The 21,399-nt window shown below is 50.7% G+C and overlaps 1 protein-coding gene across 2 annotated transcripts; it reads right to left on the bottom strand.

Moving 5' to 3' along the window:
- Positions 1-415: 415 nt before the first annotated feature.
- On the bottom strand, positions 416-19,508 carry ERO1A (endoplasmic reticulum oxidoreductase 1 alpha). Of its 2 annotated transcripts, none has more exons than XM_032113613.1 (16): positions 19,386-19,508; positions 12,128-12,247; positions 10,800-10,883; positions 9,279-9,317; positions 8,284-8,360; positions 8,119-8,192; positions 7,317-7,437; positions 6,882-6,919; positions 6,044-6,055; positions 4,915-4,941; positions 4,652-4,744; positions 3,154-3,400; positions 2,247-2,316; positions 2,019-2,105; positions 1,573-1,706; positions 416-813 (listed from the first exon to the last, which is right to left on the bottom strand). In XM_032113613.1, the coding sequence occupies exons 1-16, from the start codon at positions 19,467-19,469 to the stop codon at positions 753-755; spliced, it is 1,368 nt and encodes a 455-aa protein (XP_031969504.1). In that variant the 5' UTR covers positions 19,470-19,508; the 3' UTR covers positions 416-752. The 2 variants fall into 2 exon arrangements, with proteins under 2 accessions (XP_031969504.1, XP_031969505.1); XM_032113614.1 differs by lacking the exon at positions 19,386-19,508 and adding an exon at positions 16,747-16,776.
- Positions 19,509-21,399: the final 1,891 nt, after the last annotated feature.

Genomic DNA, 21,399 nt, shown 5'->3' on the forward strand with positions numbered 1-21,399 from the left:
CCAGGGAGCAGATCCCAAAAGAGGCCAAACCCACTTGCAGAGGCTGGGAGGGGCAGAAAAGCCGGGAGCAGGCTGGGATTGGGGTCCTGGCAGCAGCTGCTGCCCCAGGGACAGTCGGGTGCAGCTGACGGTGGGTTCCGCTTTTCCTGAGTGAGGAATGGCAGCCTCCAGGTGCCACATGGAATGAGCTGGGGCTCCTCCAGCATGATCCTTCTTGGTGCATCTTCCCAGCCTTCAGTGGGTGCAAGGAGCACCAGGAACCACCTGCTCCCACAAGAACGTTTCCCAAAGAAGAGGAATTCACCTTGGGACAGCAGCAGCTCCTCCAATCCCTTGAAGTTGTTTTTTTATGCAGCAGGAAGTTGGTGCAGGCACACTGTGAGTGAGGGGCTGGTTGGAATCATGGAGCACACAAGGAATTTCCCCCAAATTTATTCAATGGAACGGTTCTTGCCCTACCTCCAGCTTCCAAAGGCAAGGCCATGGGTCTGATCCATCCAAATAGCACAGCAATATTTCAAAGAGTTATTCCAAATGATCTTCCAATATATAAAATAAAATTTACATAGAGTCCCCACTTTTATACAAAAAAGAAAAATAGCTCTTTTTCTTTCCCTTGTACAAAATATCTCCTCAGCAGGTTACAGACAATCAGCTGGGAACAGGAGGCCCAGCAAGTGGTTTCCATGGTTTAAGTCGGAGTGTGATGGAATGATGGTGTTTGTCCACAAGTCTCTCTTTCTCCACTGAATTCACCTCATGTTTTGTAAGATATTCCTAAAGTTTTCCAGTTCTTTCACGCTGGTTGAAACCCTGTGTGCAAGGAGAGCAAAAGGGAAACATTACAGCAGCATCCACGTCGTGAATTATTCAAAATCTGGGAGAAAGGGGCTGTATCAAGCCAAGCTTCAAGCAGCTCTTGGGAAGAGAAGATTTGGAATTCCAGCTAAATTAGGTTGAGGTTACAACCAGGCCGTTCACTAATTCCCCTGCCTCTTTTTAAAGCAAACACTGGGAATCACAGTGGAACAGGACGTTAAAGAACTCATCCTTGGAAAACCCTGTTTGCCAGAAACTCCTGGTCTCTCAACATCACAAACAGCTCATGTGTAGCCAGAGTGTCCTGAAATCTCCTCCTCAAGGCCTCATTATTCTCCTTTTCTGCAAAAAACTCTTCATCCAGCTCTCCTCAAGGGGCTGGACTGTTAAATTCAATCATGAAAAACAGACCTAGGAAGGAACTTGTGGAAGGGAACAACCTGAAGGAGGGGCCTAAGGAGAGCAGCCCGTGCCTGGGACAAAGTGTTTCAAGGACAGAGTCACACAGTCCCTTAAAAATGATGAAATTCTTTGTATCTTAACACAAATACTTCCTTGATTTCCTTACAGGAATGTAGAGTATAAAGAATACTTCAAATCATTCCAACTCTTGCACTCCATATCAACACCACCTGATACCAGACTATGACAAGAGTCCCCACCAAAACTGCTGAGAGCTGACTGAAATTAGAGCTGAAACTGGATGTAACACAGCAACTTGTGCAAAAGTAGAGAGCAAAGTCTCAAACTCACCTTCCAAAGGCATTAAATAAGGCCACGATTTCTTGTCTGGTCAGCTGGAATCCATAGGAAGGGCCGCTCTCGGGAATCTTTTCGATGAGGTTCTCTGAGAAGAGGATCTTCAGTGCTGTACCCAAGCCCTGTGTCTGTGCAGGGATCAAACAGGATCACTGAACAGCACCTTCAAACCTCCCTCCACCTGGGCAACATCATCTTAACAGGGAAAGAGGATTTCACTTAACCCAGGCTCGGCACCCCCTCGCCTCTCTTGGGTCATCCCAGTTTTCACAGGCAGCTGCTTCCAGGCTGAGCAAGCTGGGACCAGCTGCTTCCTGCTGCCTGCACAGGTAGGGAATCCAGCAGCCCTGAGCTGCATCCAGGAGCTGATGGGTATCCAAGGACCACATCCACACCAATCCCAGCACCAGGTGCTCCCAGACACTGCTGACAAGCCTCACCTGCAACTTCCCCCACAGCCGGCACTTGAAGCAGCCAACACAGTCCATGATCTTGGAAATATTCTTGAAGTGCAGCCTAAATTCCTCCTGGGGGAAAAGAAATTCATGTTGGTCACGGTTATGCACTAATTAGGGCTCCTTCCAGGTATTAATCCAAATTAATTCTGGAATTCAGTGGGGCTGAGGTAGGGAAAAGCCTCCTGCAGTGGGGTCCTTGGCAGAAATTACCTTTAGTTTAGCAGCTTCCTTTTTATTCCCTGCAAAGAAGGAGTTTTCATCGAAATGCAGCGGGAAAGACCTGGAAGGGAATGAAGAGAGTTTGGTTTCTGCCCAGGTTGTATGGCTGCAGTCAGGGGTGGGGATAAACAGAGCTGGGAGCCACTGGACATCTCCAGACATGTTCTAATCTTACATCCAACCCCAAGGACTGGAATAAGATGATTTAAGGTCCCTTCCAACCCAAACCACTCCGGGATTCTATTATCTCCTTCAATTTGAGCTGGCATCTCACCTTGGAGACATTTTTAGCCCTTGCTCGATGGTTTTTAAGCCATTTCAGTGTTTTCTGACAGACAGAAGCACAGGAGGGTGACAAGATAAATCGAACACTGATCACTTTTGGAGACAGCCTTTTCTGTCTGGTTCCAGTATCTTCCATTCCTTTTAATCCAAACTCCATCCAACAGCCCAAACCTCTGTTACCAAGATATTTAGGATGTTTTTCTAGTTGCAAACACGAAGGCAGGCCTGGTATCCCACAGATGAGTCACACAGGTAGCCAATTTTAGGGCTGACACGTAGGCAGCTATTAAATTCAATTCTGCTAAACCCAAAAGGCAGCCAAGGCTATTAAAACTGTGGGACTAATTACCCAAATTCTGCAATTTGCATACAGATATTAATGCGTTCCCAGCAAAACCACACTACTGCTACTATGTCATTGCAAGGGGGCTGCACTGGATGACCTTAAAAAGGTCTTTTCCAACCCAAACCATTCCATGTTTCTATGATTCTACTGCACAAATCACTCCAGGAAGGAACCCAGAACCTGCCTTTCTAGGAGCTTTACGTGACAGGTTAAGCACACTCAGGGATGTTGCCAGAGCCCCTGTCCCCAGGTACTGAGTGCAATTACTTGGCCAGATGGAGGATTTCCAGCAGCAGGTGCTTCGTTTCTGCATCCTGGCTTTTATTCCCAGTGTACAGCTGGAAATCCGGGCGCTCAAAGAAGGGCAGCACTTTGGAGAGGGCCCTCAGCTCTATCAGGTACAGAAAATAGAGGTTCTTGAGTCTTCTGGGCCCTTCCCCTCTGGTGAGGACTTCATCAAACCTCTGCTGGAACTCCGTGACGTTGGGGCCCCATTTCTTCTCTGACCATGTATCTGAGACAGAAAAAAACCCCAAAGACATGAGGTGGAGGGCTTTAGCTCTGGTTCATCTCCTCCCTCCAGGGAAATGGGGAAATGTGATTCCAGCCAGGGAGATCCCAGCTTTTCCAAGTCACTGACCCAAAACCACAGAATCATTAAGGTTGGAAAAGACCTCCAAGATCATTGAGTCCAACCTTTGACTGAGTCCAACCTTTGAGTGCCACATCCAGTCTGGAGGCTCCTTGAACCTCCAGGGATGGTGATTCCACCACTTCCCTGGGAAGCCTCTTCCAGTGAAGAAATTTTGCCTCAAAATTGTTCAAGGGAGGCATGATTTTAACTCAGTTCAACCCCCAGCAAACACAAAACTCCAGACTTTTCTCAGGTGGTTCCTGAGTCTTCATAAGGAACAGGGACACCTTAAGAGAATTCCTGGTGATATGGAAAAGCAAGAGCAGAGGAGACTGGCCTCTATTTTCCATTTTCAAGCCCACAAAGGATATTTCTGTTGCTCATCCTACCATGTATTTAAGATTATTATATAAAATACATAGTGGAAGATGTAAAAGTCAGACCAAGGTGATGCTGCAGCCCCAACTCATCTCTTGCCTCTGTTGTTTCCCACATTATCCCATCTCCAAACTCCAACATGGTCTAACTCACCTCGAGGTGAGGCCCACGTGAGCTGTGGAGACTTAAATACAATTATTTGGTTAAATCTAATTGACTTGCCCAAATTCCCACAGCTATCACCTTGATTTTCAAGCCCAGGGTTGAAATTGGGATTTCTGAGACAGCTACTTATGGATCAAAGCATGGGAAGGAAATGGAAGTGGAAATGGAAATGGAAATGGAAGTGGAAATGGAAGTGGAAATGGAAATGGAAGTGGATCAACGGTCTTGGGAAAGCCCAGCCAAGCATTTCCCAGTCCAGGTGAGGTTATCGCTGAAGTGACCATCATAAAACCAGGCTGGGAAGGGACAGCCTCGATCCACAGTTAGAAACCCACTCCAAAATAACCCTGGAGGAAGAACAGAGGGAATATGTGCTGGAAGTCCAGGTACAGAGCACGGCCCAGCCCCTGCCAGACCTGGAGGCAAGTGGCAACTGCATCCCTAATCCTGTTACACCAGCTGGGTGCTGGGAAGAGCACAAATAGGCCTGAATCCTGCTGGAACAGGCTCCAGCCAGCATTTAGCAGAGCCATGGAAGTGTCAGCTTTGGGGTGAGGCAGGGAAGCTGGAGCAGGAAGCAGGATTTACCTTGCAGGAGGTACCTGGCACTCAGGTGGATGTTGATGCTGGCGTGGAGACCAGAGATGAGCCTGTAGAAAGCTCTTTTCTCCACACAGACCCCTGCAAAGAAAAGGGCAATTTAAGACACTGAAAGCACCCACTGGATTTTCAATTCTCCTGGCAGTGAGGCAGGAATCTAATCCCACTGAGTGTGGCCACTAATCCCACCCACTCCCTGGCCATTTTGTGTCCATCCCAGGAAGAGCAACCACGTTCAGACCAAGGATTACCTTTGAGCCACTTGTAAAACATCTGCCCTGGAAAGAAAGGAAAACACATCACTGAGGGTACAGCCCAAGCCTGATGCCCTGAATTCACCTCCCAGGCCGGCCCCAGAGGACCCTCTGCCCACTCCAGTTTGCAGAAACTGGGAAAGGAGCATTAAAAGAGCATGAAGAGAGCTCTCCTGCCCACCCTTGTGACTGATGCTTCTCTAACACAGCATGGCAGCAGCTCAAAACAGCACGTGGGCTTTCCCCAAGGGGCTGGGGGGAGGGGGCAGAACAGCACAGTGTTGGGAAAAACAAGGGTCAGGGATTGCTTTCCTCTTCTGGGCAGAGTGGGGAGAGGGATATTTTTATAAAACAAACAAACCAACCAACCAAAAAACCACAGAGTGCAGCCAAGCATGTAGAATCCCACAAGTCAGGGTTTCACTATCCCTGCTCTGTGCTTGGAAGCGATCTGGAGATCAGGATTTGGGGATGGTTTGGACACAAAAAGATGCTGTGGGGAATGGAGAACTCCAGGAAACAGCCCTTCCTAGGGCCTCAGGGAGTTGGGCACCCAGCTCCTACAGCTTCAGAGGCTGTTGGGATTATGAGTCTGTTCAAAGCTTTCTCAGCAAGATGCACTGAAAATAACCCAGGACAATTCCTGCTCCCAAAGGCTTCCCACAGTTCAGTGACTGCCTTTGAACAGGACTTGTGCTCTTAAAAAAATGCTGGTGGACTTTTTAAGCCCTTCACAGGAGGATGGGATGGGATAGGGAACTCACAGCGTCTGTTTTGCTCAAGTGACCAGGGACAGAACCCAGAGAACGGCTGGAGCTGTGTCAGGGAAGGTTTAGGTTGGATTTCAGGGAAAGGTTCTTCCCCCAGAGGCTGCTGGGCACTGCCCAGGCTCCCCAGGGATGCCCAGGGTGGGATTGTTGGGGTGTCTGGGCAGGGCCAGGAGCTGGATTCCATGATCCTTGTGATCCCACTCAGGATATTCTATGATTCCATGACTCTAATTTCTGGTTTGCCCGATTAATAATTTTGCCAAGCAGGTGCATTATCTAATGGCACAGCTTGTGACAGCAGGACAAAGACAGCCCATTTGTTTCTGTTATCGGTAAAAACAAACAGTGCCACTCACCTCCGTCATCTCCTGGTGGAAAAAAGCACAAATGGTGGAGGGAGAGAGAGAAAAACAGGATAAAAAATTTACACAGAACCAAAATTAAGCTCCAAAGTACAAGCACTGCTCTGTTCATCTGCTCTGACAACCTCCAGGGAGGTTTGGAAACGTTCTGAACACAGAAAACTCCGAGTGCAGCAGTGAGGACACCGGATGAGCAACGGTGCTGAGTAGCCTGACCAATGCAGGAGGGATCAATATTTGCAAAGGAAGTAAAACCTGATATTTCCAGGGCCACTGTCCACCCCCTTCAGCAGGAGAAGAGAAGAGCCACTCCTTTGCACCAGGGTCAAAGGAGGGGGGTAAAAACCTCCATAATTTAGGGGAAAATGAGGAGATCATGGCAGAGGGTACTGCTGGAGGTTGATGATGTTCTCATGTTTCCAAACCCCTTCCCTACTTTCATTTACACTGCCTGGCCTTGGCTCCAGGGCAGAGCTTCTCCTCCTGGGTGGTTTCCATGGAGGATCCCAGCCAGGTTCTCATTTCAGTCTGTCACAGATGGTTTGGCAGTGCCAAGTACAGACACCAGGGACCCAGTGAGAGCTCAGGGGTCAGCCCTGCTCACAGTCCCTCCCAAATTCACATTTTTTCCAGGACTGGAAGATCAGACATTCTTTTTCCACAGTGGATGCTAGAAAAACCCACTTCCAGGTGCCATGAAATTCTACACTTGGTCAAGAGCTGCAGGATATTTCTCATCCAGCAGAAGAAGGAGCCCAGAGAACATTTACTGTTCCTGGAGCTGGGATCAGTTCACTACTAACCCACTTAGCGAGATAAATAAATGACTCACCTCTGCCAGATGCCAAAGGTCTTTTTACATTCTGAGGCCTAGGAGGGGAAAAAAATATCATTTAAATGAGATATGTAAATAAGTTACTGTCTCCTTGTGTGCACCAACAGAGCAGAGCAGAAGTAGTTACTTCTGCAGTCAAACAGCCTGAGGGGATCTAAAAACCCCTTCTGTGCTTTAGCTTGACTCAGGAAGGGAAAGGATAGAGCAAAATGGGAGTTTCTGTGGGGTTTTGCTGATGTTTTCTTCTTTTTTTAGAAAAACAGGCAGGAAAACTCAAATATCTTCCTTTGGGACAGCCACATGATTTGTCCCTGGTGGATCCCACCCTGGTGCAGGCACTGGAGCAAAGACAGGAGGATGAGGATTCATTTCTGCCCCTCTGCAGAAATCAGCACCCTCAGGCTCCTGGAACTTGTCCCCCAAAGCACCTACTTGAAGCAGTTTTCTTCATAAATACTGTTCCAAATTTTCCAGGCATCCGGCCCCTTGTAGCCAGTGTAACGTTCTGGATTCAGGAGTAAATCCACGTACTCAGCATCAGGAGAATGGATGTCTGTGAAGCAGAGTGCTGGGTCAGTGACAAGGATTTTCTGAGGGAAAATGACATTTCCCAAGGCTGATCCAGCCACCTCTTCCCCACCTTGCTAAACACAGCAAGGTCCTGAGCAGCAAGGAAGCTTTATCAGAAATATGTGGGTATTATTTTCAAAACACGGAGGTCAGGAGAGTGGAAAAGAGCAGAAATGCTATTTATGATCCAGGTTTGCTGAAATATTACACCTTGGCCTGGAAATTGGGGCTGTTCAGTCTGGAGAAGAGGAGGTTGTGTAGAGACCTCACAGCAACATTCCAGGATCCAAAGAGGCAACAGGGAGGCCAGAGAGGAGCTCTACCTCAGGAACTGTAGGGACAGGAAAAGGGGGGATGGCTTCCCACTGACAGAGGAGAAATTTAGGTTGGATATTGGGAAGGAATTGTTCCCAACGAGGGTGGGGAGGCACAGGGTGCCCAGAGCAGCTGTGGCTGCCCCTGGATCCCTGGCAGTGTCCAAGGCCAGGCTGGACATTGGGGCTTGGAGCAACCTGGGACAGTGGAAGGTGTCCCTGCCCATGGCAGGGGTTGCACTGGATGAACTTTAAGGTCCCTTCCAACCCAAACCATTCCATGATTTTAAGTTCTGCAGAAGTGCTTAAATGCTTTTCCAAGCCTTGCCAGCTCTCCCAGGTGCCCGTACCATCAGCCTCACAGAAGCTGTCCGAGGAGTCGTCGTGCTGTGTCCACTGCAGCACTGCCTGCCGGGTTTCTGTGCTGCAAAAACCGTGGGGAAAGAGTCTCAGAGAGAGCACTGATCCCAGCTTCCCTTCAAGACAAGGAAGGATTGTGGAAAAAGAAGTCAAACCTCAAAGAGTCATCAACAGCTCCAAGTCTCTTGGCCTCTTCACATTCTTCAGCGAGGTTATTGGCTTCTTCTGAGTACTGGGTTGGAAAGCAAAGGGGTGGGGAAGGATGAGGATTAAAAAGGAATTTTTTTTTTTTGCCGCTTCAATTCTGCCTTTAATGCACTATCCAGGTTAAGCCCCAGAAACCCTTTCATGATTCACCCCACCCTGTGTTTCCACAGGATGTCTGCAGATATCCAAAAGCTTATGCAACGCTGACGAGTCTTGCAGGGACTCGGGGCAGCCTCTGGCACTACCGCAGGGGCTTTTTGTGCCTGGTGACACCTGCCCTTGGAGAGATGTCAGGAATACCTGGCTCCAGGAAAGCCACCTCAGAGGCTCTGTGGCATCCCAAGCACTTGAAGAGGGTAAAAATTTAGGCACAAAGAGAATCCTGACAAATATTGACCCTTGGTCAAATCCTGAGGGCAGTTTTGGGCCTCTCATGGCATGAAAGACACTGAGGGGCTGGAGCGTGTCCAGGGAAGGGAACGGAGCTGGGAAGGGGCTGGAGCCCCAGGAGCGGCTGAGGGAGCTGGGAAAGGGGCTCAGGCTGGAGCAAAGGAGGCTCAGGGGGGACCTTGTGGCTCTGCACAAGTCCCTGACAGGAGGGGGCAGCCGGGGGGGTCGGGCTCTGCTCCCATGGAACAGGGACAGGACAAGGGGAAATGGCCACAAGTTGCACCAGGGGAGGAGGTTTAGGTTAAATATTAGGGAAAATTTCTTCATGGAAAAGGTTGTCAGGCATTGAACAGGCTGCCCAGGGCAGTGGTGGAATCCCCATCCCTGGAAGTGATCAAAAAGCATGTGGTTGTGGCACTTGAGGACATGAGCAGTGATGAACATGGGGGTGCTGGGGTGAGAGTTGGACTCGATGATCTTAAAGATCTTTTCCAGCCTCACCAGTTCTACGGCACAAAAAAACCCTCATCCTTTTGTGCTCAGACACACCCACCTTGTAACTTCCAGATCTGATTCCATCAGGGACTTCATCCTGAAAGACAAAACAAAGCACGTCCCACATGTGGGGCTGACGAGACCTTTCAGCCCCATCTTTGGGAAAGATTTGGGATGTTACCACAGCTGCTGGAGGTGAGAAGGTGATCAAAGCATTGGGCCCAGCTTACAACACATGCAACTCCTCACTCCTCCCCAGAGCAAGGAAAAGCAATATTCCTAGTGGTTTATGTTGATTTTTCAGCAAGATTCCTCTTCTCCAAAGGTCTGCAGCCTTCCAGGCTGCTACATCAGGCTCTGCTTTGCTTATCCAAGCAGGAAGTTGGGAAAGCCAATACAGACCCCAGAGGAGCTGGAGCTGCCTCTGGTCAGTCCAGGTCTGGCATCACCTTCCTGGCAGGAGCCCAGGTGCCTCCTCAGATGTTGCATCTATCAGCCCCTGATACATGACATCCCAAACTTCCCCCTGACCATTCCATCATGGAATACCAGCCCTGCCAGCCCCACACAACCAGACCCTAAATTCCCCCCAACTTCCATTTTCTCCAGGAGCAGGAGGACAATAAAACCACTTCTACACCGCAGGAGCAAGTATGATGACGGCAAGGAGCACAGAAGAGAAAAATTAAGCAATAGGAGTTGTTATAATTGATTTCAGGATGAAATGGACCCAAATCAAAATAATTAAGAACAGGAGGGACAGTCAGTTGTTAAAATAAGAACAACTTTCAGCTAAAACTTAGGCCATTGTAACAAAACTCCATCACATTAATCATAATCAGTACCAAAAATAGAGTTTTTAAGGGGGAAAAAAAAGCATTTAAACAACATTTAGTGATCTTTTGAGGTGAAAAAAAAAAATCATCATTCCATTTTAGAACCCAAGAGTGAAAGAGTAAGACAGCCTGTGGTGGCTGTCAACACCAAAACATGGAATGTCCCCAAAGGAACCACCAGCCACCAAGTTGTGACTGCCTCACCTTCTCACCCCTTTCTTTTTGGGCAGACACCTGCAGTCAGGATGTTTTCTTACAGCTGAGGGAACAAAGCCCTTTTGTCCAGGATACAGGGACAAGAGTGCCCTGGGAAATAGGATGCTGAAAGAGCCATTTCTCCTAAAAGAAGAGGGCTGGAAAGCTCTTAGTCAAATTCATCAGCCAAAACTAAAACACAGTGCAGCCCGTGGGGCAACAGGGTAAAATTCTGTCAATTAACACAAAAACAATAATAGAATTGCCCTAAAAATTCTTACTAATGGAGAAAATAAAAGAGGGACCAGGAGAAGTTTTTGGCTGTTTGCAGAGGGTCAGCTTTAAAATCCCAGCCTCTCTTGAAACTTTCAGAATTTAGGATTTTGGCCTTCAACAACCAGTGTTGCTGCACCCATGAAAGCTCCATCAGAGCCAGAATTTTGCTATAATTAAAATAACAAGATTCGGTCACTTGTCTGCTGTTTGCTTTTGGTCTGCAAAAGTTAAATACAAACAAAGAGATGGAAAAGAATGGATTTGGTACTTACAGAGGGGCAGGGCTGTACAGCACAGTCTCTCATTCCACAGTGACTGCTGTCATCCCAAAAAGGACAAGGTTTCTGTAGGTTTACCTGCAAATAACACATCACCCTATGAAGTAACACATCTCCTCCATGCAGCCAAGCCAATCTTCCACTCCCCAGTTCAACAGAAATCCGTGTTCTGCACTTGTTTGTTCCCACACCAACAACTCCTTGGTGACCCAGATTGATACCATCACTCATATCCTTGTTATCAGCACAGGTTATGCTTTTAATCCTTGCTTGGATCTTTCTTCTGGTGCTTTCCCACACGCACTTTTTCACAATTCCAAAATGTTCTGAGGGCCAGAGCTCCCTCTGCTCTGGAGCCAGGCTGGGAGAGCTGGGGGTGTTCACCTGGAGAAGAGAAGGCTTCAGGGAGAGCTCAGAGCCCCTTGCAGGGCCTAAAGGGGCTCCAGGAGAGCTGGAGAGGGACTGGGGACAAGGCATGGAGGGACAGGACACAGGGAATGGCTTCCCACTGCCAGAGGGCAGGGATGGATGGGAGATTGGGAATTGGGAATTCCTGGCTGGGAGGGTGGGGAGGCCCCAGCACAGGGTGCCCAGAGAAGCTGTGGCTGCCCCTGGATCCCTGGAAGTGTCCCAGGCCAGGCTGGATGGGGCTTGGAGCAGCCTGGGCTACTGGAAGGTGTCCCTGCCAGGGTTCTATGCTTCTTTCAGAGCAATCTCAGTATTTCTGTTACAAATCCCCACCCTGGAAGGGGAAAGGACGTTTCTTTAACAAATCCCAGTCTTTCTCTTCTGTGAGTTGGTATCAAGTATCATTCTTCCAAAACAATTAACATTTAACAGGATTTGGTGGGTTTGGAAGGGAGGGGGATAATGGGGATCTGACTGAATGGGAGCAGAATGCAGCTCATGGAATCTAATCCATGCAATGTCTGGCAGCAACAGCCATCAATGAACCTGAGTGTGGGGTAACTAATCCAGGTTTTCCCTGGCAGTGGGGAGTCACCGGGAATCCTCTCATTATGGATCACTGGTCATCAATATCTTTAAAGCACAGCTCACCAAAGGAAGTCCTTTCATTAATGTGTTGCTTAAGAGGGAAAAATGGATAAGAAAATACCTTTAAAATCCTCCTAAAGGTACACTGCATCTTATTAAGATTCTTCTCGTAACAGAAGGGTCCAGCTTGCTGACTGCAGCCTTAAAAGGTCAGGGTTAAAATGCAGGTGTCTGATTTTTAAAAGATCAGCAATAAGTTCAAGGGAGATTAAAAAAAAAAAGAGAGCAGCACACAGATAACTACAATTCTTGTATGAGAAAATTACCTTGTAGTATCTAAAATAGTCACTTTCCAGGAGTTCATTCAGTCTAGGAAAAAGTTTGTAGTTGTTGAAGGCATCAATGGTTTCTACATCACAGGTGCAGTCATCTAAATAACCAGTAACCTGGGGGAGAAAAAAAATAATAAAATCAAAATCAAAAACATCCAAAATAATAAATCAAATATAAACAACCCGGCCAGAACTTTTTAACACTGCAGACAATAAAATAATTCCTCATTTTCTTTGCTTTTACCAGCAAGTCAAGTTTAAGCAGAATGGATATGGCTGCTGTGACAGCTGTGAGCCACGGGCTGCCAGTTCAGGTTCCCTTCTGGATGAGCCTCAGGAGGCCATTCCTGCAGGATAACACGGAGCTGAGGGCTGGAGTTTGCATAAGGGACCAGTTAGGCAACAATGACACCAATGACAGCCCTCCAAGAAAGTCCTTCTTGTTAATCAGATGTGCTGCAGCCACTGATTTGATTTAATCAGAACCACAGCAAATGGAGCAGCTCTCCTGTGAGGAAAGGCTGGGAGAGTTGGGATTGTTCAGCCTGGAAAAGACAAGGCTTCAGGGTGGCCTGATTGTGACCTTCCAGTACCTGAAGGGAGCTGACAGGAAAGATGGAGAGAGAAGATTTACAAGGGATGGAGTGCCAGGACACAGGGAATGGCTTCCCAGTGCTAGAGGGCAGGGAGAGATGGGATACTGGGAAGAAATTCCTGGCTGGGAGGGTGGAGAGGCCCTGGCACAGGGTGCCCAGAGAAGCTGTGGCTGCTCCTGGATCCCTGGAAGTGCCCAAGGCCAGGCTGGATGGGGCTTGGAGCAACCTGGGATAGTGGAAGGTGGCCCATGGCAGGGATGGAATGGGATGAGCATTAAGGTCCCTTCCAACCCAGAGCATTCCACGATTCTGTGATGAACTGCAACAGTCCCTCTCCTCCCCTCAGAGAGCCGTTTGGCAAGAAAACATCTGCTCTGAATCTGACAGATCCTTCTTGCATCATCCGGAACAACTCAACTGGCTTTGTGCAAGCCCTGAAGAAAAAAAAACCAAACAAAGAAGTAGTGCAAATTCAGCTGTGGTTTCCTGACACATCCATTACTGGCTGACGACAAAGTTGCTCAACACAGAAGTAGTTTTGCTTCCCCCACGCCCCCAGTGAGTCCTTGGGGAAATCACAGAATCCTGGAATCACTTAGGTTGGAAAAGATCACCAAGTTCAGCCATTCCCCCAGAACTGACCAGGTGACCTCAGGTGCCACATCCACAGAGCTTTTAAATCTCTCCAGGAATGATGAATCCACCACTACCCTGGGCAGCTGTGCCAGGGCTGGACAACCCTTTCCATGAAGGAATTTTCCCAATATCCAACCTAAACCTCTCCTGATGCAACTTGAGGCCATTTCCCCTTGTCCTGTCCCTTGTTCCTTGGGAGCAGAGCCCGACTTCCCCCTGACTGCACCCAAGGTCCCCCCTGAGCCTCCTTTGCTCCAGGCTGAGCCCCTTTCCCAGCTCCCTCAGCCGCTCCTCATAATTCATCAAGAGCTACACACCAACTTAAATAAGACCATTATATTTACCACCATGGAAATGGAGCTGAGAGGAGGATGGCAGAAATGGAGCACAGAGTCACATGAAATGGGGAGGTGGGGGAAAAAATAGCCAGAATTCCCTACCCCACTGGAACAACTCTGTTTTGTTGAAGCAGCATCATTTGGAGGCTCACGCATATTTTAAGTGTTTACACTGCAGCTCAGTGTGTCACCCTCACACATTTACTGAATTCTGTCCTGCATTTTGCATGGTAATGAAGATAAACAGTGATTTAAGCTTTCCACTAACCTGAATCACTCCTGTAAAAATAAACAGTAGCAATTTGCTAATCCAGTTACCCAATTTAAAGCTGTTTCAAAATTATATATATATTAAAAAAACACATCAAAACAACAAACCGCAGCAAACCACCAACCAACCACATTTTTATTTCCTGGAATCTTGGCATCCTTCAAGGCAGGAAGCTTAAAGGTTGGGTCTAAAAGTGGCCTACAAAAAGATTTGGGGATAATCTTCAGCTGCTCTCTGTATCCACACTTGACAAAGATGTCTCTCAAAAGGAATGACATCCCTGTAAGTGGGAACATTGGAGCTCCCACCAACCCCCCACTGGAAGCACCATTTGGGCCAGGCCTGTTTTTGTTATGTCTGGTGACCAATTCAAGCCAGAACCAACCTCATCCTGATTATAATCCAGAGTGAAGTACTGCAGATGATCCCAAAATCCTTAGGACTGGATGGGGGTCATGCTTTGGAGCTCTCCAAATACCAGTTTATCGGTGGGATCAGCCTCAAGTCACCCTGAACACAGCTGTGGGGGCAATGGGCAAAGTGCTGAGAAAACTCCAGCTCTGCTCAATCCTTCTTCCTCCAAGGATTTCAGTCAGACTGGGCAGAAATGGGTAATTTCCCCAGCCTGTGTGTGTCCAACCTACCCAAGTTCACAGCCAAAGGAGCACAGAAGAGAAGCAGCACCAAGACCATCCAGAGCCGAGGCTCCTCAGAGCCCTGCTGAAAGCCCCAGTGATGCCACCACCAAACAGCTTTAAGCTGAGCCACTTTAAGACTCGGGGAAGTAGCAGTGTCAGATCACTTGGCAGGACTTGGTCTTCATTTCAGAGGTTCCCTCTTGCTCCATGACCACCCCAGAACCCGTTTTTCAGTGCTGGATGCAACCAGACTCACTTGGTTTGGGACTTCAACTCCTGCTGCCAGAGCAGTTGAGCTTCAACACGTGTCAAACGTGCCCTCCAGTGGGTGGTGCCTCAAAACACTTCCTCCCACCCCACAAACAAAACATTTACCTACATCTTCAGCCTGTGACAATGAGAACAGTTGTTTGAGATAAACCGTGGATGGATCCAGTCCCAAACACGTGCTAGGTGCTTGCCGGCACCGTGAATCACCGAGCAGAGCGCCGGTAATGGGTTTTGCTCCACCCGCCTGGGTGTGAGAACCTGTCGGCAGGGCTGGGCTTTCCCACTGGGAAGAGACGCAACGGAGCAGCCGGGACAGACGCGGCAGGAGCGGCTCCGGGTGCTGAGTAAGCTCCAAGGACGACGTGCTCGCAATCCCGGACTCCAAAGGACCCACCTGGTGGGCGTAACACGGCTGGGAACACCAACACGGGGACTCTGTAATCCCTGCGTTTGGCTCTGCTTCAACCTCCTTCACCTCCATCCCAGCCTCCTGTCAGGCTGCTCTTCCCATCTCCTTCTGCTCCCTTGAACGTTGCAGAAACATTCCCTAAGCAGTGGATTTCAGGCTTTCTTCTTGCTATGTCCCACACCACAGCCAGGCAGGAAAGGAGGAAAACTTTTTCCTTCATCTCCCGGAAAGGGCACAGGGAAGGGAATGCCACAGAGGCTGAGGAGTTTGGTTTAGCCTGTACCAATTTCCCTGGCACTGTCTGTTCTTCTGGACAAGCCACAGCAATCCCAGGCTGATGGGGAGCAGATGCTTCCCCTGCTCCCTCAGCAGAAGTTTCCTGGCAGTCACCCTGCACAAAGGAGTTGGATTTGGTGATCCTTGTGTGTCCCTTCCAACTCAGTATATTCTATGATTCTATGAAATTATTTCTCTTTCATCCTTGCCGGTGCACTTGGAGCAAGTTGCTGGCAGCCAGCTGAGGACAGTCATTCCTGCACCTGTCCTGGAAGCAGTACCTGCCATTCCAGGTGCTTGATCCCCATCTTTTGCCCAGAAAACAAGGACTAGGTTTTCCAGAATTCACACAAAAACAAATCTCACACGGGAGTCTCAGGATGGGGTCAAACCACAGGGGATGAAGGGCTGTCACAGCATCCCAGAATCGTTTGGGCTGGAAAGGATCTTAAAGACCATTGAGTTCCACCCCCTGCCATGGCCATGGACACCTTCCACTCGCCCAGGTTGCTCCAAGCCCCGTCCAGCCTGGCCTGGAACACTTGCAGGGATCCAGGGGCAGCCACAGCTTCTCTGGGCACTCTGTGCCAGGGCCTACCCACCCTCACAGGGAAGAATTCCCAGTTCCCAATATCCCATCTAACCCTGCTCTCTGGCCATGGGAAGCCATTCCCCTTGTCCTGGCACTCCATCCCTCGTAAATTCTCTCTTTCCATTTTTCCTGTCAGCTCCCTTCAGGTACTGGAAGGTCACAATTAGGCCACCCTGAAGCCTTGTCTTCTCCAGGCTGAACAATCCCAACTCTCCCAGCCTTTCCTCATAGGAGAGCTGCTCCATCCCTCTGATCACCTTGGTGGCCTCCTCTGGACTTGCTCCAACAGCTCCATGTCCCTTCTGCTCCGGAAGGACCACAGAGAAGGACACAGTATTCCAGGTGGGATCTCACCAGAGATCTCCCAGATCTCTCAGCAGAGCAGAGAGGCAGAGTGTACCTCCAAATACCTGCTTCTCTCCACCTGGAAACTCCTCCTGAAGCTACCCCAGAGAAATTGGGAACTGTACTAGGAATGAATTCCTGCCCTGGAGGCTGCCGAGTGAACACCAATTCAACAGGAACGCAAGGACAGCTTGAAAGCCTGTCCAGGTACCAAGGAGGAAACTCTCCATGCCCAGACTCACCCCTAATGACAGCATCCTGCCCACAGAAACATTCCCAAAGGGAACCAGCCCTCTGCCAGACCGGAAACCTCGTCAAAATCCCCGTCTGCCAAACACCTGCAGCACAACCTTAATGCAGCTGCCTCAGCCTGTAAACAGCAAATGAACAATAATTACCAGGAATATACAGAAGATATCCATGGCTGACTAAAGCTGTGATGCAAACAGGAATATCTCGAGGGGGGGATGAGCTGCCTGTAAAGTTTGAGGGAATTTTGATATTGGAATGTTAATCAGAGCTTGGAAAGCAGAAAACAGTATCTGAAACTCAAGTGTTCTTAGGAACAGATGGATGTTTCTAATAAAAATTTCATGACTGGTTGGTCTCTAAGGAAGGGAGATAAAATAACAGTGACAAATAGCAGGTGAGGCATTGCCCTGGGTGCAGACAGACAGGAGCGCAACACCCATTCCAGAATCGTGGCCTGCTGAAGTCAGCACTTGGAATATTGCTGGAGCAGCACTCCCAAAAGTGGTCCTTGTCAACTGTCCCAGCACAGGCTGGCAGACAAGTCAGAGCTCTTCCAGTCACCCACACTGGGGCTTCTTCAGCTGAGAAGCTCATGAGACAGCATGAGATGGTTCACAGGAGGAAACCAAAAGCTGTACCAGGCCTTCAAGGATCTAAACAAAGGAGGGCAAACCAGATCCTTTAAGGCTTGCCCTATATTTTCTTTGGTGGCAAATAAAAACCACCAGACCAGCTCTGCACAAGAGGATCAGCAGATTATTTTTAACCAAAAGATGAGGCAGCCCTCGGGTGTGATTTAAAAGGTTTGGTGGTTAGAAAGACTGAGAAACGCTGCCCTACATGACACCCTTTCCTAAAGGTAATAAAAAATCTTGACCTAAACGTTTGTAGGGAAAACCAAGCTGCTCCACAGAGTGAAAAGTGTGTTGCAACAACCCAACAGCGCACAAAGCACCACACCAGTTCCTCCAGCCCAAGGAAAAGAGCCTGCCAGCCACTGCCATGCCAGAATGCCAGTTCAGTTAGTGGTTACGGCTCCTTATCCCATTCCACACTCCTGACTCAACAGAGACAAACTTCTCTGCTTACAGGAAGCTGCAAGGAAAAACCCTGCAGAGATCCAGAATCCTAATGCATGTTTTTCAACTCTTTATCAGCAGAGCTTTTATTTACCATTTCCACAGGAAACTGAAAGTGTCAAGAGCCACCCCAGAAGGAAAAGCCAAAGCCAAGAGTGTAATTCCATTTGTCTTCTTTCTCCACTCTCAATTGCTGACCCACATTTAAACACTAGAAATTTAATACAGCAAGAGTAGCCTTTATAAAAGCTTCCTTTTCTTCCAAAGGCAACAAAATAAAGCACTAAACACATTGTGACATCTTCCCTCCTTGATCTTGCAAATGTGCTTATCACAGAGATGATTCAAGTTGGAAGGGAGCTTAAGGACCATCTGATTCTACCCCCCTCCATGGGCAGGGACACCTTCCACTATCCCAGGTTGCTCCAAGCCCTGTCCAACCTGGCCTTGGACACTTCCAGGGATGGGGCAGCCACTCTGCTTGTGCAAAGTGATGTCAGAAGGAACTGCAGAGTGATCTCTCCCTGAATGCAGCTACTTGCTTGACTGTACCCCGTTCTCTGATTACTGTACCTCAACAGAAGCTGCACCAAGTTCACTGGGCCAGGTGAAGACACACCTGGCACACAACAAGGGGAATAAACCCTGGAAAAGCTCTAAGGAGCAGAGCAGCCCAGCTCACACCTGGGCATGGCAGGGTGGCAGGAGCCTGCTGCAGCCACACTCTCCCCTGGACAGTGGAGCTGGGAGAACAGCAAGGCAGGAGAGGGGATGGATGAAGCAGCTCCCAGGCATTATAGTAATGACATCCCTGAAACATCCCAAGAGAGGCACCTGGGTGGTTGGGGAATAAATGCTCAACAAGTCAGAGCACTCCCCTTTTCTGATGGGAGCAGGGAGAGAATACAGTTAAGATGGCATGGAAGAGAATCACAGAATCCTGGAATGGTTTGGGTTAGAAGGGACTTTAAAGCTCATTTAGTTCCACCCCCTGCCATGGACAGGGACACCTTCCACTATCCCAGGTTGCTCCAAGCCCCATCCAACCTGGCCTTGGACACTGCCAGGGATCCAGGGACAGCCACAGCTTCTCTGGGCAACCTGTGCCAGGTCCTACCCACCCTCACAGGGAAGAATTCCTTCCCCAATATCCCACCATGCCCTCTGGCACTGGGAAGCCATTCCCTGTGTCCTGTCGCTCCATACCCTTGTCCCCAGTCCCTCTCCAGCTCTCTGGGAGCCCCTTTAGGCCCTGGAAGGGACTGTAAGTTCTCCCCGGAGCCTCGTCTCCTCCAGGCTGAACATCCCCAGCTCTCTCAGCCTTTCCACACAGGAAAGCTCCTGTAGCCCCTCGGAGCATCTCCCTACCCTCCTCCGGACTCCCCTCAGCACCTCCACGTCCTTCCTGTGCTGGCCATCCCAGACCCGGATGCTGAACTCCACCAGGCGCATCAATCCCCCTCTCCTCCTGACACCTCCCACCCCCCTTCCCGCTGGCACCGAGCCCAGCTGCCCATCCCGCCGGCTCCCCGTCCCCGGGCAGTGCCCACCTGGCAGAAGCAGCGTCGCTCGGCGCCGCGGGGCAGCGCGGCCGGCAGCGCCAGCAGCGCCAGCAGGAGGATCCCGGCCGCCATCTCTGCGCTCGGGCCCGGAGCAGCGCGGGCTGCAGGGGCCGCCCCGCTCGCACCGCCCCGCTCGGGGCGCGGCCGCCGCCGGCTACGCGCGGCCCCGCACGGCCCGGGGCACCGCGGGCAGCGCCCCGGGGACAGCGCGGCGCTTGCCGGCAGCGCTCAGTCACCCAGCGGCTCCTGAGGGACACGGGGGACACCGCCACGCTTGCCGGCAGCGCTGAGTCACCCAGCGGCTCCTGAGGGACACGGGGGACACCGCCACGCTTGCCGGCAGCGCTGAGTCACCCAGCGGCTCCTGAGGGACACGGGGGACACCGCCACGCTTGCCGGCAGCGCTGAGTCACCCAGCGGCCCCTGAGGAACGCGGGGGACAGCGCGGCGCTTGCCGGCAGCGCTCAGTCACCCAGCGGCTCCTGAGGGACACGGGGGACACCGCCACGCTTGCCGGCAGCGCTCAGTCACCCAGCGGCTCCTGAGGGACACGGGGGACACCGCCACGCTTGCCGGCAGCGCTCAGTCACCCAGCGGCCCCTGAGGGACACGGGGGACAGCGCGGCGCTTGCCGGCAGCGCTCAGTCACCCAGCGGCTCCTGAGGGACACGGGGGACACCGCCACGCTTGCCGGCAGCGCTCAGTCAGCCAGCGGCCCCTGAGGAACGCGGGGGAGAGCGCGGCGCTTGCCGGCAGCGCTCAGTCACCCAGCGGCCCCTGAGGAACGCGGGGGACAGCGCGGCGCTTGCCGGCAGCGCTCAGTCACCCAGCGGCCCCTGAGGGACACGGGGGACACCGCCACGCTTGCCGGCAGCGCTCAGTCACCCAGCGGCTCCTGAGGGACACGGGGGACACCGCCACGCTTGCCGGCAGCGCTCAGTCACCCAGCGGCCCCTGAGGGACACGGGGGACAGCGCGGCGCTTGCCGGCAGCGCTCAGTCAGCCAGCGGCCCCTGAGGGACACGGGGGACAGCGCGGCGCTTGCCGGCAGCGCTCAGTCACCCAGCGGCCCCTGAGGGACGCGGGGGACAGCGCGGCGCTTGCCGGCAGCGCTCAGTCACCCAGCGGCTCCTGAGGGACACGGGGGACAGCGCGGCGCTTGCCGGCAGCGCTCAGTCACCCAGCGGCCCCTGAGGGACGCGGGGGACAGCGCGGCGCTTGCCGGCAGCGCTCAGTCACCCAGCGGCCCCTGAGGAACGCGGGGCTCTCGCTGCTGCCGGCCGCGGGGCGCTCCCCTGGCTCCAAACGGGAGGGCTCCGGGTGCAGCCGCCAGCCTGCGCTCAGCCCCAAGGGCCTGACAGATCAAGATGAGGCGGAAAGAAACGGGTTCGGCTCAGTCAAAAGAGTAAAAGTCATGCGAGGTCCCAAGAATGCTGGGGAGTGTTTTGTCTCCACGAGGAAGTTACACTAGCACCACCTACAAAGGGAGAGGGGAGCGGGTACCAGTGTAAAATAGTGGTGTGCATATTGAAGAAGAAGAGAACATCCCACTAAGGACCCAGTGGATGAAATGCAATACTAATATTCCAGACCAAAGCAAATTTTTAATGAGTAGTCACACAGATAAACTTACCTCTGACAGCAAACCATGTATTTTGGTCCATTTGTTGCCTTCACAATGACTGGAGAGAGAAAATTAGAGGAAAAACCCAAATTTACTCAATTCACCCTCTGAGTGGCGTTTCTGAACTACCCAGTGTGTTTTTCTGCCAATAATCTGATCACCAATATTTTAATTCTTTGCTCCTCCAAATCATTAACCAGATTTAAATTACAAAAGCTTATTATTTTGTGGCTGCCCCCTCCTTGAAGTTTTCAAGGCCAGGCTGGATGGGGCTTGGAGCAACCTGAGATAATGGAAGGTGTCCCTGCCCATGGCAGGGGCTTGGATGGTCTTTAAGGTCCCTTCCGACCCAAATCATTAAGGGATTCTAGGACACCA

The sequence above is a fragment of the Corvus moneduloides genome, chromosome 6 (genome assembly GCF_009650955.1).
Source record: "Corvus moneduloides isolate bCorMon1 chromosome 6, bCorMon1.pri, whole genome shotgun sequence".
In the NCBI taxonomy this organism is placed as follows: domain Eukaryota; kingdom Metazoa; phylum Chordata; class Aves; order Passeriformes; family Corvidae; genus Corvus; species Corvus moneduloides.